Source organism: Dunckerocampus dactyliophorus, chromosome 11 (assembly GCF_027744805.1).
Source record: "Dunckerocampus dactyliophorus isolate RoL2022-P2 chromosome 11, RoL_Ddac_1.1, whole genome shotgun sequence".
In the NCBI taxonomy this organism is placed as follows: Eukaryota; Metazoa; Chordata; class Actinopteri; order Syngnathiformes; family Syngnathidae; genus Dunckerocampus; species Dunckerocampus dactyliophorus.
Genome location: NC_072829.1, coordinates 16,569,122 through 16,587,943, shown reverse-complemented (window position 1 = coordinate 16,587,943; position 18,822 = coordinate 16,569,122). Strand labels below are relative to the sequence as shown.

The 18,822-nt window shown below is 40.8% G+C and overlaps 1 protein-coding gene across 2 annotated transcripts in view; it reads left to right on the top strand.

Annotated features, from left to right (window-relative positions):
- Positions 1-18,822, top strand: part of LOC129190389 (gamma-aminobutyric acid receptor subunit alpha-2-like) — a 58,234-nt gene that overhangs the window by 19,815 nt on the left and 19,597 nt on the right. For both annotated transcript variants that reach the window (XM_054793059.1, XM_054793058.1), the window contains exons 4-7: positions 9,612-9,679; positions 13,306-13,526; positions 14,020-14,102; positions 16,979-17,122. In XM_054793059.1, coding sequence (XP_054649034.1) covers positions 9,612-9,679; positions 13,306-13,526; positions 14,020-14,102; positions 16,979-17,122 — 516 coding nt within the window. The remainder of the gene's footprint in view (positions 1-9,611; positions 9,680-13,305; positions 13,527-14,019; positions 14,103-16,978; positions 17,123-18,822) is intronic.

Here is an 18,822-nt window from a genome sequence, read left to right as displayed (position 1 = left end):
TCAGCAGAGGAGAGGCCACAAGCTGGTGTGGGCTTATTAACAGCCCGTCGGCTTGGTGCCTCTGTGTTGGAGTCATCCCTGGTGAACGAGAGGGTCACTTCCCTACGCCTTCGGGTTGAGGAAAGGGTCCTGTCTTTCGTTTGTGCGTAGGCGCCTAACAGCAGCTCAGAGTACCCAGCCTTCCTGGAGTCTATCAGAGGAGTGCTGGAGAGCATGTGACCTTCAGCATTTACTGCAGAGGTTTGCAGCTAAGTGTGAAGCATCTTTGATAAGACTCAGCAACTCCAAATCGGAGGCAATGGTTCTCAGTCGGAAAAGGGTGGATTGCATCTTCTGGGTTGGGAGTGAGATCTTGCCCCAGGTGGAGGAGTTCAAGTATCGTGGGGTCTTGTTCACAAGTGAGGGAGGGTTGGAGCATGAGGTCGACAGGCGGATCGGTGCAGCGTTTGCAGTAATACGGTCATTGTACTGGACTGTTGTGGTGAGGAGAAAGCAGAGCCGGAAGGTAAAGCTCTCTATTTATCGGTCAGTCTATGTTGCCACCCTCATCTAAGGTCATGAACTTTGGGGAACAAGCCCGTGGATACAAGTGGCCGAAATGAGTTTCCTCGATAGGCTCCATGCCTGGACTCACCCTAAAAGATAGGATGAGGAGCTCGGTCATTCGAGAGGGGCTCAAATTAGAGCCACTGCTCCTTCACATCAAGATGGGACCCAGTTGAGGTGGCTTGGGCATCTAGTCCTGATGCCTCCTGGACGCCTCCCTGGTGAGGTGTTCCGTGATACCCAGCCGAGCAGACCTAGGACACACTGGAGGGATTATGTCTCACAGCTGGCCTGGGAACACCTTGGTGTCCTCCCAGTGGAACTAGGAGAGGTGGCGAGAGGTGGCCGGAGGCCGGGACGTCTGGGCTTCCTTACTGAGACTGCTGCCCCCACGATCTGGACCCGGATAAGCGAAAGAAAATGGATGGATGAATGGATGTGAGTAAGGGACGCATTCGGTTTGATCACCTCTTGTTGGGTTGTGTCAGACATTTTTATGGATGTCTCAATTGCTTCCAGTTTTTTGCCATTCTCGGGTGGTAAGGAACATAAGGAACCATTGTGGAATGTAAGTCCCTCAAAAAGCCTGGCTGGTTTGTATTTAGTTTAGTTTAGTTGGTTTCGTTTCGTACCTGTTAGGGTTGTGAACCGATGCGGTTGGATATCCGGTTTGACAAGTGAATGTTGTCTTGCATTGATAAGAATCAGCCTTATCTTTAGATTACTTGACTGTGGAGACATGCACCGGATATCGCGAGAGAAGCAATCGGTTGACAGAGTGTTTTTAAAACAACGCGAGCGCCTGGGGTGCCGGGAAAAAGATTGTTGCACATGCTCCATAGCTGAAGCATAGCATACGTGACAATCCTAGCATAGCTGAAAACGAGAATGGATGTAAATAGTAGTAGGAGCGTTAGTTAGTCACCGCGAAAGATGTTCAGCACACCAGCAAACAAACAAACAAAAAGATGCTCATTCTGCAAGTCTTTTTTGGTCTGTGTCTTAATGTATGTACTTTATTTATCCCACAGCGGGGAAATTAACTTAACAATATACATTTGACATGTTGGGGATATGATTGGGGATATGATGTGCTCTTTTACAAATGTGAAAATACTGTAAGAATGACACTTTCGTATAATTGGCATCTTTATTTTATAATGTAAGATTAATGTCTACATCAACAAACATTAACCGCAGAATTGAATCGAATCGCATCGTTTGTATACTGCATCGAATCATATTAGATCGTTCATTTTTTAAAATATATTGTTTTTGAATCGTATCGTAACCTTTGTATCTAGATTCAAATCGAATCGTCTATCACAAAGAGATTTACATCCCTAGTACCTGTTTAAGTCGACAACCCATCTAAGTTGACCAACTCATCAAGTCCTGGTTCACTACACTCTTGTAGTGATTTTTCCTCAACCTTCCATGTTGAGCCAACGCAGCCTTTCTGTACTCTGTAGCCAGTCTTAGTTTTTTCTTTAGCCTCCTAGTATTTGTTTCTGTTAGTCATGCCGGTTTTTGTTAGAGCCCCTTTTTGTGAATAAGAGACTCTATTAACTACACCTACCATCATGTCTCCGCATCCTGTGGTAACGCACCAACAAACAGTAGTAAAAGGTGGCACTCTGGTTCGTTTTCCTGTTTGTGTAGTTTGTTTGGTCACGTACCACAAGTAGTAAACACAAGAAAGTGGTGACTTACAGAATCCATCTTGAGTGTAGCATGGAAGGTGGTTAGCATGCAAGTCAAAATGATCTACAAAATGATCTACAAGTATTTCACATTCACATTTTCAAACGTTACAAGTCATCAAAATAGTTTATGTCATAATTCAATTCAATGTGGCAACAACAATAATTACACACAATTCCTCAATGTACTGTTCATTATGCATACAGTTTATATACAGTATTACGTCCAATTAGCATTTGCTATTAAACATTACAGATCCATCCATCGCGGGGGTATGCAGGAGCCTATCCCAGCTGACTTTGGTCGAGAAGCAGGGTACACCCTGGATTGGTCGCCAGTCAATTGCAGGGCACATACAGACAAAAAAAACATTCACACTCACATTCATACCTATGGACAATGTATATAGATACTGTAGATAGTTTATTGATCTCCAAGAGAAATTAACATTTCCAGCAGCTTTGAAAAAGTTTTATAATGAACTTAATCACTTAAATCACAAAATAAAACGAAACAACCCAGGCAAGACATGAGAGACAAGAAAATAAGAAATAGAATAAGAATAAATAAACAAGTAAATAAATATGGGACAAATCATGTCAAATTTGTAGTGCAATAGTACATAATCAATAATAATAATAATACATCCATCCATCCATCCATTTTCTATGCCGCTTCTCACATCGTAATACTAATACATCAAAATTTAAGTCCAGTGTGTTATTGATGATTTGAGTTGTGCCGTGACTACTGTAACTTTTATCGTCTAGAAAATCAACAGCATTTAAACAGCTTGTGTAGCGGGCAACTTCCTGAGAAACTTTGGACATTTGGTGTAAAATACAATCACCTGCAAGGCTGGGATGTAGTCATGTGGAAATGATGCAGTGTTTCTTTCTGCATACATTATATCTAGATGAAAACAATGCTAGCAAATGTGGACGAAGGAGCCTTGCTCCTCTTCTGACCTGTTGTACAACAATAGATTGGTATTCTCTTTTCCTCAGTGAACGATAGTTAAATTGACATTTGGGAAGGTTCACAGTGGTCCCTGGATGGAGGCAGGTTTCAGCTGACCAATAACACACGATTCAGCACACCCATCTGTACCAAGAGACGAGGATTTTATGGAAAGACGTTTGACTGTTCTTGCTGAATAAATGAATGTACTGTAGGTATTGTCCTTGTGTTCCTAAAAATAACTGCTCCTGTTGTCCTCAGGCATTAAATGCACTCTGGATAATTTCAATTTGAAAACATTTTACTCCAGGGGGCCTGTGCTTTGATACTGCACGGGAGCACTGTTGGTTTGTTATGACAAGTGTTGCTATATGATGGATCTGGTTTTCTGCAGGTATTTGTTTATGCTCTAGTCTACTGTCCCCAAATAGGCAGCATCGGGCCTGTGAGACAAATATTTGAGGACCCTGATTTGATTCCTTCACATTCAGAGCATATATGAACTGGAAAATGGTGGATTTTGACCATCTACTGTAATTAGGCAGCTATCAATGCCAGCCACAATGTCGTGTGTGTAATTAAAACAGAAACATAGTATTTAGTAGGGGTGTCACAAGATCTCGCGAGATTATAATGTGACAAGATTTCTCATTCAGAAAAAAAGGTCTTGTGCGCACTAAGCCTGGGAAGATAATGAATGAATGAATCGCACAAAAAATGGAGAAAGAACTCCATCATTTTGCTGGCCTCAAAATATTGCCATATACGTGCATGTTTGTTTTGCTCTTCTCTTGCCACCAAACAGGCAGGAATAGGATTCACTCTGTGCATTGGTTTTAGCACTTTGGCGACTTTATTCCATAGAAAAACAGCATGAATGTAGTGAGCCTTTTTGTTAGTCATACAGTCTCTTTGTCTCGGTGAGAGGCTAGTGTACACCCAGATTGCAGAAGAGTGTAATGTAGTAGATTGCAATATATTGTCATGTTTTTTTTTTCATTGTACTTTTCTTAAAAGAGACCTATTATACACATTTTCGGGCCTTTGTATTGAGTTCTCGACTCCTATAAAGCAGCTACACACGATAACCCGCACGGAAAGCGTTTTAGATCTTCCAGACTCTGCACCTCTTCCTGCAGTGTTTGCTTGGGTTTCCTGCCTCCCGCCCAAACGGTCTGTGTAATTTACTCCACCCCCGGCCCTCCTCTAGGGACGCCTTCCGCCGAGCCCACTCCCTCCGCTCACAGTATGCACACTCTATAATGCTACACAAACAACCGCTTTTGTCCGATTACTTACACAAAATAAACAGTTAGGACTCGGATAAATTGTTACGTAGAGTTTGCTCTTCTGACTCTTCAACACCACCAATTAACTTTGGAAAGGCGTCAGACTTCAGCAACAGTTCGGCGGATTGTCCAGCTTTGTATCGGCCCATGTTCCCAAAACAGCCCCGTGTGAAGTGCCATTGACAGATGAGCATATTTTTCTCTTCCTGGCTGGGAATCAGCAACTCCAACTACTTCTGCCTGATGCTTGCCTCTTTAGGCACACCCGAACAAACATTTCCTGGGAGCCTTACGTGCTAACACGGTGAACAGAGCAGAGGGAAGCAGAGCGGGGGGAGGCTTACAGCGGGTGCCTAGGTATGCCCATATAAGGAAGTCCGGGTTGCGTTGACGTCAGTGGAACTCGATGTTAAAAAAAACACAGCGGGCAGAGCCATGCAAAACTGCTTTCAGGTCTCACTTCTAAATGCGCAAACCTCATTATCTGACACTCTGTCATTGTTTAACATGAGAATACAACATTTCTAGGTCAGAAAAGAGGAAACGCATAATAGGTCCCCTTTGAAAGTAATGATAAAATCTTGTCTCGGAGACCCAATCTCGTGTATCGTCTTGTTCCGGAAACTGTCTCGTGATACTCCTTGTATTTAGTGTTCTACTGAATTGAAAGCCCATTTTGTTGTTGTGAGTATAACTGTTATGGCATTTGACTTGACCAACTGTAATAAATTGATCTTTGCCTCATTGAACATTTTCTTTGCGGAGTACCCCTGATCTAGTCTCTACATACAGTACCCTCCAGAAGTATTGTAACAGTGTAGACTTGGTATAGACTGAAAATATTTGGGTTTGACATCACAGATGACTATGATACCAGAGAAACATTTCAGCTTTTATTTACAGCTATTTATATCTGGGTCGGATGCACAACTGAGAATATAGCACCTTGTGTTTGAACCCAACCCATTTTCCATGTGAGCAAAAGTATTGGAACATGTGACTGACAGGTCAGTTTTGTTGCCCGGGTGTGTCCTATTGCATTGCTCATTCAGCCAATAAATAGCACTGAATGTTTAGCTCAGTTACAGATTGGGTAGGATAAGATCTACAGAAAAAAATGGTCTCACTGTTACAATACGTCTGGTGGACACTGTATATTAATTCACTCATTTTCTACCACTTCATTTTCTACCACTCTGTCCACTTTTATGCGGAACTGAAGAATCCGTTGTGGCTGGTTGTTGTAGAGATGCTAGTCCGCTTCCTGAGTACTCTCTTAGTGACCTACCTCAACCCTCCACCCCATTCAAAAGTTGTTGGGGACATAACACTGTAACACACTAACCTTGGTTAGCGTCATTACAAAGGTCGGGCTCTAATCAAAACATCTAACCAAATCAATTTCTTCTTTAAGAAATAATATAAAGGTAATTAATCTGTTCCAGAAAGCCCAAAATGTTAACAGAAATCACATTTTTATAGTTTTACAATTATAGTTTTATAAATGCATATGAAAGGGATAAATAAACATTTAAGGTTACTTTTACCTTCATTGAAGACTTGATTGTTGCCAAAGACACGATGCGGCAGCGAGGTCAACACGCACACCATCTTCATGTTTTGCCATGAGTTACTTCTTGAATTCAAGAGTGTTTCTCACCTCAAGTCTCTGCTTTTCTTTTGATCACGGCTGCTAAATAACCCAAAATGGAGCCAAAGAAAGTTTGCAAGTGTCATCATTTTGATAAAGAAGGTGAGAAAGACTATTGAAGTCAATAAATAACTCATAGCAATGTTCTGAAATGGCTGGAAGCCGGAATAGGACCCCAAAGCAGCGACACACACAAAAAAAGGTTTTACTTTAAAAAAGGTTTTACTGAGTGGATAAAAGGTGAAAAAGGAAAACAAGAGTACAACAGAAAATGCCGGATGAAGCCACAGGTAAGAGGTAACTAAAGGAGCAAAAAAGGCAAGAATAGTTAATGCTAACAAAGAGAATTCACACAGTCCAGGAACAATTGTTGGCCAAAAAAGAACGACAGTCTGGCAACAAGAGTGAGTCCAAGCATGGCTTAAGAAGGCCTGATGAGAAGATTGCTCCCCGGTATGACCAGATGGCTTCGCCCCGGACGTGCCCCTCAGGTGCACTACAACAAAGAGCAGACAGGCGGCAGCTGAGTAGCTCAAGCAACACGTAACGAGCAAAGCACAAAGGTGGTGTCTGTGTTGATCTTGTTGCCACAGTGTGTGTTTGGGAACAATCACCTCTTCAATAAAGGTTAAAGTAACCTTAAATCATTTATCTCTTTTCTTCCTAATTAGTATGTATTTTTAATTGTTTTATGAATGTAAAACTATAATAGTAAAAATAGTCTGTTTTGTCTTAACATTTTTTTAAACTTGTGGCGTAACTGTATTAGTTAGCAAAGAACTACAGAGTCAACCACTGATGACATCATAGACGAGCAACGGCCCTGACTTCGGTTCCTGTTGCCATATATTAGCAACCTAATAGGATGCTAACAAGGACGTTTTGTGATAAAAACACATTAAGAATACAGTTGGACTCACACATTGTATTAATAACACAACAAGACATGCGCCATACTGTACGCTAACTGGAAAATTTACGCAAACCGAGGCAACAATTTAGCGTACATTTTCTGTGTCCTGTTTTATTTGTGGTGGGAGACAAATAAATGAATGTATGGGAAACACTGGCCGTCATATTTAGAATATTCAGGTGTTGCTGAAATGAGAGTAGGCAGCCTCCATAATTAGCTTCAAAGTAAATCACCATCCCCTTCAATGAAATGTGGGCCATCCCATTCAATGCTAAACACAATTAGTAGAATGCATGCTTTTGATGCAATGTTTCTTGTGTGCTTCACTCTCACCAAAGTAAATTCATCTAATGGAGGTCCCTAGTGTTACATCCACAAATCATCATATCTTTTGAGTGGGGCTGATTTATACACAGAGGTCTATATAAATAAATGTACCTTGCATTATGTCAACATAATTGGAACAAACCTGCGAGCGTCTATTTTCTTTTGATTTTACTAGCTTATAAATAAGAAAGCAAGCCATAATAATATGTCTTCCTGGAGGGATGCAGTGGTGGCTATCCTCGCAATGCATGAGAGCACTTTACTTTGGAATAATGATCTCTTTAGATTGTACGAGATAGAGTTTGCTGTGTAGTGTAGAGCGTTCGAGTAAAAGGGAAAGCTTTTTAAATTGACCGAGCATGAGAGATCGAGCTTCAGTAATTATTGAAAGAGACAGAGTGTAGAGGAAGCAAATGGACTTGATGTAGCAGCGCTGATGCAGTAGCACATTATCACATGAATAGGAAGCATATGAGGATTTGTTCGTCCTATCTGTCGCATCGATGTGAACATTTAGGACAAATTTCTTACGCTTAAAATCATAGTTGCGTGTCACTAAATCCAGTCCTGCAAGACCTGCTTGTGCAGAGTTTTACTCAGGTCAAATAAAGGTGACACAAGTTGGTACATAGTTTACATGAATCTGTGCCAAACAAATGCAAGATGGAAACAAGCAACATCAGCAACAAAGATACTAGAAGGATAGGGGGATATGCAGCTGAACCTGCTTAAGTTGCTCCCGCTGTCAACATACATAGTCGACGGCTTTTGTCGACATATAATGTAAGAGCCAAAGGGGACATTTCTAGGAAAAGGAGGCCATTGATGGGTTGCATGTGACGTCACATCCGGTCGCAGTTGGCACTGACTCAAACATTTGTGGCAAACAGGTGTAGTCGTAGCAAGAAGTCAAGTTCTCGCTTGTGGAAATTGTTCATTTCAGTAAAAGTTATTACAGAGTTCCGAAGACAGTCCATCACAAAAAAAAACTTCAAGAAACAACCGAACAGTTGGATGTTGTTTTGCTATATTTTGTCCAAGTTTATATTAAAGCTGTCTTGAACTAAGGATTTTCAAATCTGATTTGCTAGATTTTGCCTGTAGACAGCTAATCACCGAACATTTTTTTCAGAACAAAGCTAATGGGGGATCCCTACAAATAAACCGATCTCATTTGCTACTTTTTTCACCTCAAAGAAAAAAGCTAAAACATTCAAACAACAACAAATAAACATAGTAGGTGTGCAACAACAGTAACTTTATTTATTTAGTGATACAGAAAGCAAGACGAACAAAACCGAAATTTGGTCACTTTCACCAAATGGGCATATCACACATCAGAAAAGTGCACATAAAATAGCAACAGCATGGCTTGAAAAACAACAACTTGCCAAAACTCTCAGTGAGCAGCCCAATTTCTTGGATTAGATTAAAATCAACAGTCAGGATATAAAATGAAGTTGGCCCCTTTTAAATGATGACAAGTGACACAAGTGCCACTTTACTTTTTTGGGCTCATCTTTAACCTTTTCAAAATACTTCCGCACTTTGGATGATTTTTTAGTAACCATGATGAGACGTAGATGTTGACGGTCGTCCGAGTGCTTACGTCAGTTCCTTGGGTTTGTGTAACTGAAGCGGGTGTTTTTATTAATGCATGGTTAGTATTGGTCTTTTGTTCAACACACGCATAATTTTCAATTCTTTATTAAAACGTGTTTTGTATCAAAATAGGCTATTTATAGCAAAACATGTAAAAATGTATGCTCAGCAGCAAATTTCCCTTATGTTCAAATGCAAATGTTGACAGGTATGGGCCAAAGCCACAAGTAAATGTACAAGCAATGACTAGTTTCAGTTTCAATGTAAGTTATGCCAATCTCAGTTGCAGTCTCAACTGTAGTGGAGTGGAATCTACAAAGCTGACCACAACCCGTTTCGTCACACTGATTGACTTCCAATTTGTTCTAATTTCAGATAATTTTCGGGACAATACACAGTCATGGAGTGCTATATTTTCCTGGTATGCATGACACCACAGAGTACTTAAAAAAAACAAGCAAAAATGGCAATAAATAATCAAAATTTTTATGGACTAATCAAAGATAAGTCAAGTGGCGAGTTACTTTAGACCTGCCGAAAGAAAACCTGTCTTTGTTTTTCTGCGTTTGTGGTCATCTGCTGCTCTTTTGAAAGTGTAATTGTTGTTGTTGCCTTCCAGACAGGGTAACTGAGGTGAAGACAAACATCTACGTCACCAGCTTTGGACCTGTTTCTGACACAGACATGGTGAGAGAAGATATCACATTTTTCAGCACTGTGTTTAATGAATAATCTTTGCGAAAACTCCAGAGGATGTATATCTCAGTGTGTGTTTAAAAAAACGTGCATCATCATTTTGGTGGCTCACACTGCATACGCCACAGAACTGGGACGGGTGTTGGTTTCTGAAGCGTGACAGCTATTCATGCGATAAGATTCATCGTATTCACGTCAGTCTTTTGTTTATCCTGGGCTTTCCCTGCTTATCATTCTGAGACATGCACCCCCCCTTCACATCATATCATAAATGTCCCTCCCTTTGTGAAGAGCCATTTTCCAAGTGATTGAGCCGCTGATTTAATGGCTACAATGCGGCTGTTCAATTCTTTCCTCTCTGAATGATATGTAAATTAGAACTCACTCACTTGCACATGCAAATAGCCTGTGTGCACGTCTCACATACACACAGAATCTGTCATTTCTAAAAGACGAAATGTAAAAGCCTCTTTAATACAAAAAACCCCCTCAAAATTCTGACAAGAACCAACATCTGACTGGCCTGAAGGGATTCTGTCCACTGAATTTAGGCCAGATTTTTCCCCATGTCCTTTTTTCAACATGTCTCAATGAACCAGATGGACAGACACACTGTTGACAGGGGCTGTAAATACATTTAGTTGCAATTTTTTCTTAAAATAATAGCTCTAATATAAAGGTAACATGGAAAAAGGTGACAGCAGAGCAAGGATTTAGTGGACCAGCATGGACACCGTTCACATTTATATTTATATTCAGTGTTGGGCAAGTTACTTCTAAAAAACAATACAGTGGATTACGTATCCAAAGCGTACAATATGGCGCACGTCTTGTCGCGTTATTAATACACTGCGTGAGTACATCTGTGTTCTAAATGTATTCTTTCTCACAAAACGTCCTTGTTAGCAGCCTATAAGCTTGCTAATATATGGCAACAGGAACCAGAAGTCGGCTCAGTTGCCCGTCTATGATGTGATCACTGGTTGACTCTAGGGCTTTGCTAACTTACACAGTTAGACCGCAAGTCTCTGCGTTTCTTTTGATCACGGCTGCAAAATAAGCCACTATGGAGCCAAAGAAAGTTGCAAGTGCAATTTGATAAAGAAGGTGAGAAAAACTATTGAATTCAAGAAATAACTCACAGCAAAACACAAAGGTAACCTAGCTTCCACTGTACTGTCGTCCCTCTTTTATCGCGGTTAATTGGTTCCAAACCTGACTGTGATAAATGCATTTCCGCAAAGTAGGATTGCATATTAATAAATGGAATATTTTTGTAGTTAAAGCATAGAAAACCTGTTTATGACCTTGTAAATACGTTTTTTAACCATTGTTAAAGACCTGTACACATGAAATAACACCTTTACACTTGTATGATTATTTGCTTACAACACATTGTGCAACTCTTACTCGCAGGCTACGGGATCTCTGCAAGAGACGGACGCTTTAAGCATAGCAAGCTACCGAGCCAACTAGTTAGCCTCTCCAATATAAGGGTGTGAAACAGAGTGGGGAAGAAGGAGTAGAAGTAAGAAGCAAAAAATGTACCACTTCCACACAGACTGGGAGGATAACTTTTTTTTCACTCGGCATCCATGGCAGACTCCATGCAGTGCAAATTAAAAGTGCTCATGATGCCAAAAGAAGTTTGAACTAAATGAAAGTACTCACTTAATAAAACATTTTTGTCATGCCCCTGTCATGATATAAATAAACCACTATGAAATAGGAGTGAAACGATGTGGTGATTTTGACACCCCACCAGCGAGTTTTCTTAACGACGCCATCTTGGCTGTGACGTCACAGCCAGACTACAGTACGTTCCAGGAACTAGATTCAAACACATGCAGCCATGAACTCACGACAAAGCCAAGAAAGTGACATATTCACAACAATATCACAATAATAACACTCACAGATGTTGTGTTGTGAGAACTATGATATAACACACACAAATGGCTTTTTTGGCTGTCAGTAAGAGACACTGGCAGCTGCAAAATAAAAAAACAGACCTGGAATGAACCACCGTACTATTATCCTAATATTCCTACAATAGATCGAACAAAAAAAATCTTGATTTACTTACTGAAACTGACAGATCGACTGCAAGATAAGCTAGAAAGACAAGTGACAACAGTCCATGTTTTGCTCACAAGTCATGTGAAGAACACTTGCGGGTGACACCGATAACCAGGTGCGAAAGTGACAAGAAAGTGGCATATGCAAAACAATAATAATATTCACTAATATTGTGTTGTGAGGAGTATATGTTTTACTGGCAGTGATAGACGCCGCTACCAGCTTGCTCTTTGCACACTTCACAGAGCTGAAGACGAGAGACGATTGTTGTTTAGCAAGCAATTTGGCATGAAAACCCATATTATTATACTAAGATTCATAGTTACGCTGCAATCAAAAGTGACCCTTTGGATTTATTGTTGCATGCTACAACAGATACAGTACCACATTAGCTAGCGCATCAAATCACGTTTGTCACGTTTTAATCTCATGAGATCTTGTGACAGGAAATCTTGTGACACCCCTATCCATGACAAATGACTCCACAGCATCCCTTTTTAATGTAGCACTGCTGCTGGGAACATGAATTTCACTTGGAGATAAAGTATCTATCTATCTACTGTTCATGGAACATGACTATTTTCTTGTTTCCGTTTATTTGCCACCATTTAGTTTTAAATACTGTATGTTATTGATGGATTTCTCTAATTAATGACAATTTTTTTTAAGCACTTGTCTGAGCGTGGCTCCCACTTACTTTACTTTTTCTGTATGCGGCCCTCGGTGGAAAGCATTTGTACACCCCTGACCTAAGCGCCCTGGCTCCTTTCTAGCTCCCGCCCCTTAAAGGGGCCACACATGACACAACCTCTTCCTTGTCATTTCAACACACATTAATCTATTCCATAGATAATGTAATATGCATCATTTTTAGGGTTTCAAAATGAAGTGGTGGGCCGGATCTCCCAGTTTCGCACAGGAATACAATGTATTTGTGATGGTGGTAGGTTGGATAAATGAATGTATGGGAAACAGATGTGACACATAGATAGATTGATACTTTAATAATTTCCAAAGAGGAATCCACGCTGCACCCCTGCATGAATTCATTCACAATTTATAGAGCTGCTATACGTGTGTTTCACAGGAAGATATCAGCCTCATGTTGAAGGCTTTTCAACTGGAACAAAAAAGGATTTATCTTTTCTTCTCACTTCTTGGTGTGAATCAGGCAAACACACACGTAAACACACGTTTCCTCGTGCAGGGCTTTCTGCGCCGTCGTGTGTGCTTTCTTTTAACAACAGAGGATTACGGGTCAAGGGGTTGTCTCGGCCTCAGAGCCATCGTAGGAAAACCCCCCGTGCAGGGAGCTGTGAGGAACAAGGAGAGCACACTCTCAAATGAGCATTAACAAATAGATAAAGTCACCCAGTGCTCAGGTTGAAAGTAGCAGGTGATAAGGCACAGCAGTGGCACTGTGTTTTATTTCATTTTTCAACTCGGAATGGGAGTCACTTTCATCCACATAAACAGCAACATCTTGACTGATGAGATGACTTGTATATTTCTGCTAATCCATCTCCTCTTTCCCTTAGGAGTATACCATAGATGTTTTCTTCAGGCAAAGCTGGAAGGATGAGAGATTAAAATTTCATGGACCAATGAATATTTTGCCTCTTAACAACCTGATGGCGAGTAAAATCTGGACCCCGGATACCTTCTTCCATAATGGGAAAAAGTCGGTGGCTCATAACATGACGATGCCTAATAAATTGCTGAGGATCAAAGATGACGGGACATTGCTCTACACCATGAGGTAATTTATTGCTGTGATGTAGATTCAATCTCATTTTGGGAAAGATTTGCGCTCACCCCGACAGCTAGATGGGATAATCAATAACTCCCAGAGCCATCATTTTCTGCGGGACGCATGGATGTACTCCAAGTTTAGTTGCTTAGCAGGAAGACATAGGAACAGCTTAGCTTACAAAAGGACACCTTCGATCACCTTTTTATCCTGTAATAATGACAATATTTTCACACACATTCACAGTTCCTTATTAAATTATCGCAACTTATTTGTTTTTGCTGGTCTCTGCAGCACTGTGTTTATTTTTGCTTTGCTGAGTATAGCAAAAATGAATTATTTCTGTCTCAAGGCATTACAGATGGCAAGTGTCTTGAATAGTGCATGAGGCTTGTGAGTTAGATTTTTGGGCGTGTGTGTGTGTGTTTTTAAAGATGTTTGACGTTGTTGTTGTATTTTAGGCATTTGCAAAGTCTTGCTAATTTTCTGAAATTGGATGCAGGTTAACCGTGCACGCAGAGTGCCCAATGCATTTGGAGGATTTCCCCATGGACTTTCACTCCTGTCCACTTAAATTTGGCAGCTGTGAGTAACTCTAATGATAATTGTGCTGACTGTTTTTTTCTTTTTCCCACCCTCCACACTGGCTTTCTGGCAAATTAGCAGTGGAACTAAGAAAGGTTGAAATGCATGGGTTGGGTTTGTGGTAGAAGGCTCATTTCAGAATTGGAGGACATTACAGAAACAAAAAAACGTTTTCTCTCCTAATATTTCTGTTCACCCTTGATTGCCTCTGTTCATGCATGAAAGGCATATTTTTTTGACAGTAGAGCCTTGCTTTTCACGGGGGTTACGTTTTAGTAATTTGTACACCCATGAAAAGGTCCACTTTTAACACACTGCTCACTCCTACCTCTCCAAACCCTCCTGCTAGCTTGATGATAACATTCTCCTCCGATCAATTGTTGTAATTATTAGATTAGATTCAGTTCCAGAACCCTTCCCTTCTCTCTTCAATTGCCACTGTTCACTGGCTAACAAGCTAAATGCTAAATGCACAATCCAAGTTTAAACTCTAGATATGTCTCACAAAATTATTAAACGCATTTAAAATGTAAAATGTATAGGTATGATTGTAGTAGCCAACCCAGTGTTGTGCTACTGATGTGTTGGTCCGTAACTGCTGTGTTTTGACGCGCTGGATGCTTTTATTCATCTCCAACACAAATATATGTGCACAATGTCTTACAGTGTCCACTGTTCAAAATGTAGTGCGCTACAATATTCACATACTCCGCTCACAGCAGTCAGAAACTTTTTAATGGTAATGGATTAATTTATTTCCAACATGACGTACTTTGCCGTTTTGACCTGAAAACGTTTCCATGTGGACAGCCCAATAGACAAACAACCATTCACAATGAGGGACAATTTAAAGTCAAGGTCAAGTTTATTTATAGAGCACATTATAAAACAGCCACTACTGCCCCAAAGAGCTGTACAAGTCTAACAAAACGGTATGATAATAAAATATTATAATAACTACAAATGTTAAAACATAAGGCCAAAATCAAAACAAACAAGCAATAAAAATTGCTGAAAAGAGGTACAAATAAAAACATTTTTAAAAAAAATGTCCAGCTCAGCAGTGCAAACAAATGTCTTATGAGCATTGTTTTGAAACTCAAGGATGTAGGAGTTCTAAGTTTCAGAGAGAGAGCGTTTCAAAGTTTGGGACCCGCTACTAGAAAGGCTGTGTCTCCTCTAGTCTTCAGTCTGGACAGAGGGCATTCTAATAGACGCTGGTCACATGACCTTAGAGCTGTGATTGGAGTGCGTAAAGCAAGCAGGTTTGATAAATAAGGTGGATTGAGCCCCTGAACGGATTTAAAAACAAATCCCAAAATCTTAAACTGCATCCTAAAAACGAGCAGCCATTGGAAAGAAGTAGTCGTGCCTTTTGGTTCCTGTAATCAGGTGAGCAGCCGCATTTTGGACTAGTTGTAAGCAGCGAGCATGAAATGAGTGCAGCGCGTCATTATCCGTACTCGTGCTGAAGGAAAATCCTCATTGGGTAACTACTTACAGTATATATTCACTCGTCACGCTCTGTGATTGGCCAGTCACACACAGCGACCGCCCTTCCCTAGACAGGAAGAGCCATGCCTCACTCACGTACGCGGTGCATTTGACAAGACAAGAGTTGAAAACGGCTTGTGCCACGTTGGTCACTGCTTCCAGTCTCGCCCAAAGTCAGCTGGGACAGGCTCCAGCATACCCTAATGAGCAAGCGGCTGTCTTCATTCTGACATTTATTAAACAGGTCGGTTTTTATTGTATGCATATATTTAAAATAAATAATTCTTATTTCAGCCTCTGTAACTTTAATTTATCTCCTTGTTGGTGTAAACATGGAGCCCCTCCTTCTGGATTTGTCCTTTTCTCTTGTGAATTTAATGTTGTTTGGAGCGGCGCCATGACACCATGGAGACTGGCACACATGTAAAAACCTCACTCTGATGATAGCTGGATCAACGTGTACACATGCAAGAGAGAACTATATTCCAATTGCATATTCTGGGTATGTTAACCCGGCCTTTAAAAAAAAATCATGCAGTAAGTCGTTTTTTTTCTATGTATGTCATTTTTTTAAATGTAGACGTAGGATGCGTTTAGGTGCCAAAACATGGTACCGTTTCATTTGACGTGAATCAGTACTTCGTAGTACCAATGGACATACAGTAAGTACCAACACCAACACAAGTACCCACACCTAGATTCAGCTCATAACTGTGCAAATGTTTTAATTTTTTTTTTTTGTTTCTCTCTGAAAATAGGCTGTTTTTTGGCACAAAAAATCAGCTTATTCCCCCTAAACCCCACAACGGTTTTACAATTTAAAATGCATCTAATAAGTGTGTGAGACATAATTAGAAACCTGGATTGTGCTTTTATGCATTTAGCTTGTTAGCTTCCTTTGTCGTGAGCGAACAATTGCAATTGAGGAGAGCGGGGGGGAGTCACTTTTATTGCAAGTGTTGATCAGAAAACAGAGGAGAACATCAACGTCAAGCTGCCAGGATGGTTTGCAGGGGGAGGCGCACAGAGTCACCTTGTGCAGCAACATAATCCAGTCGTTATTATAGCGTCAAAAAATGTTTATGGGCGTCTCAGTTACGTATATTTATGTGACGTCTCGAAACATGACCCACACAAATAGCAGGGATCTATTGTATGTGTCACAATTACATAAATGTGATCATAGAAAATGTTCTTTATTGGTGGAGAAATATGAAAAAAATGGTTTCAATTCCTTTAATGGCATGTTTCATTGTTTTTTTTTCCTCCATGGCAAACATAGTTTTTACATGTCATTTGTGTCCCCGATCTTACTCATAGAAAATGATCAAGTAGTAGTAGCTGCCCCAGACTCATCCGCTGTGGTTTCTTTTTTTTTTTAGATGCCTACACAATCTCAGAAGTGACTTATGCTTGGACTCTCAATGCCTCTGATTCTGTGGTAGTGGAAGGAGAAAGCTCCCGCTTGAACCAGTATGACTTACTTGGCCAAACAGTGGGACAGGAAACAATTAAATCCAGCACAGGTAAGTTACTGCTGAGATGAGGCTAAAAAGAGTCTGGTGAAAGCAAATCAGCTGTCACCTCCATCTTCATGTTGAAAAACAACACCTTTTTCTCTGTCCGTCTTATTTCTACACACTTTAACCGTCAGTGTCGGTGTTCATTTCAAGAAAATGTAGGAAAAAAGTTTCTTCAGTTGGAAAACCTGACAGCTAAAAAGTGCTGAAAGTCATCACATCTCTCACTTTTGTTTTCCATGCGACGTGAGAAATCACGATGATATCAGCTCCAAACAGAGAGCATTTCAAACTGTGATTGTGTGCTTGTTTGGGTTGATATTGAACTTGTTCACCTCCCACATGTTGCAGGAGGCGGCAGTAGCTTGCTGTGAGAAGATCTATTTGGTCTTTTTGTTGCTCACTGCAGTATGTTTGCCTTGGAATAATCAGAAATATGTTATATTGTTACACAACAGAGATTAGAATCTTGGATTCTAGACTACCTTGCTTAATGCTAACCTGCATTCAGCTTAGACCAGAGACTCAACAGCAGCATGCTGCTGAGACAAGCCTTTCTATTTTCTGAAAGCTCCCTGTGGAGAAAGAAGATGGGTAGACCTTTAGGTGCAATTTTTTTCTGTGTCTTTATGTGTATGTGCATAGGGGGTGAGGGGAGGAAATTGATAGTGATAAAAAAAGCGCTGAGTGATGCTGATGTGAAACCAGAATCAAAGACAAAGGAAGTGCACCTGCCTGTTGCGACAGACAGGGATGCCCACATAGGAGACTGCTGTGCACGTCAATGATTTTAGTGTCCTGTGCCGGTGCCCAGGATTCTCAAGGCTATATCACCAAAGTGCAGCCAATTGGGTTTGCAAGTAAACTGGAGATTTAAATGAGCTGCAAGTGACACAAAGCTCATTTCCTGGCTTCATGGCTATTTAATGTGTGTGGAGAACCTTAGTCGTCCAGGTCGTGGTCATCCGCAAAGGTTGGATAGAGGAAACTGGACTCTGTTGAAGATGCTTCTTTCGTTCTAAAATTTGTGGTGTTGAGTTTACTTGGTGGGTTTGTCCCTTGGGGGTGGTCACAGTTTCCATTTATTTGACTTCTACACTTTTTTGCGGTTCTGGCAGCGTTCCTCTTTAACATTTTTTAATTGTTGTTGTTTTTGTTATGGGTGTCGCCGTCCCTGCCTGGTGTTCTTGCCTGGCTCGGTAGTGGCCAATCTTCCTATGGAATGAGACAATCTTTGTGGCTGAGATGTCTGGACATTTTTATAAGCAGATGACGATGGTGATGGCATGAAGTTCCAGTTTCAAAGAATCATGGGTACTCGACAAAGGCTCGAGTGTCACTGAATGAGGGTTACTCAACGAAGACACGTGATTGAATCATGGGTACTCGACGAAGACTCAATTTTTACTGAATCATGGGTACTCAACAAAGACTTTCACTGTTTCACGGGTAGTCGACGTAGACTCTTATTTTCACTGAATCATGGGTACTCGACGAATACTTGATTTTCACTGGATCACGGGTACTAGACGAAGACTTGAGTTTCACAGAATTACGGGTATTAGACGAATACTCGAGTTTCACTGACTCGCAGGCGAGTTTCAGCGCATGTGCTTTATGACGAGTGACTTGAGTGAGTCGAGTACCGGATTCACTTCAGTGAGTGATTCATTCGAACTAGAATTGGTAACAGGAATGGAGTTTAC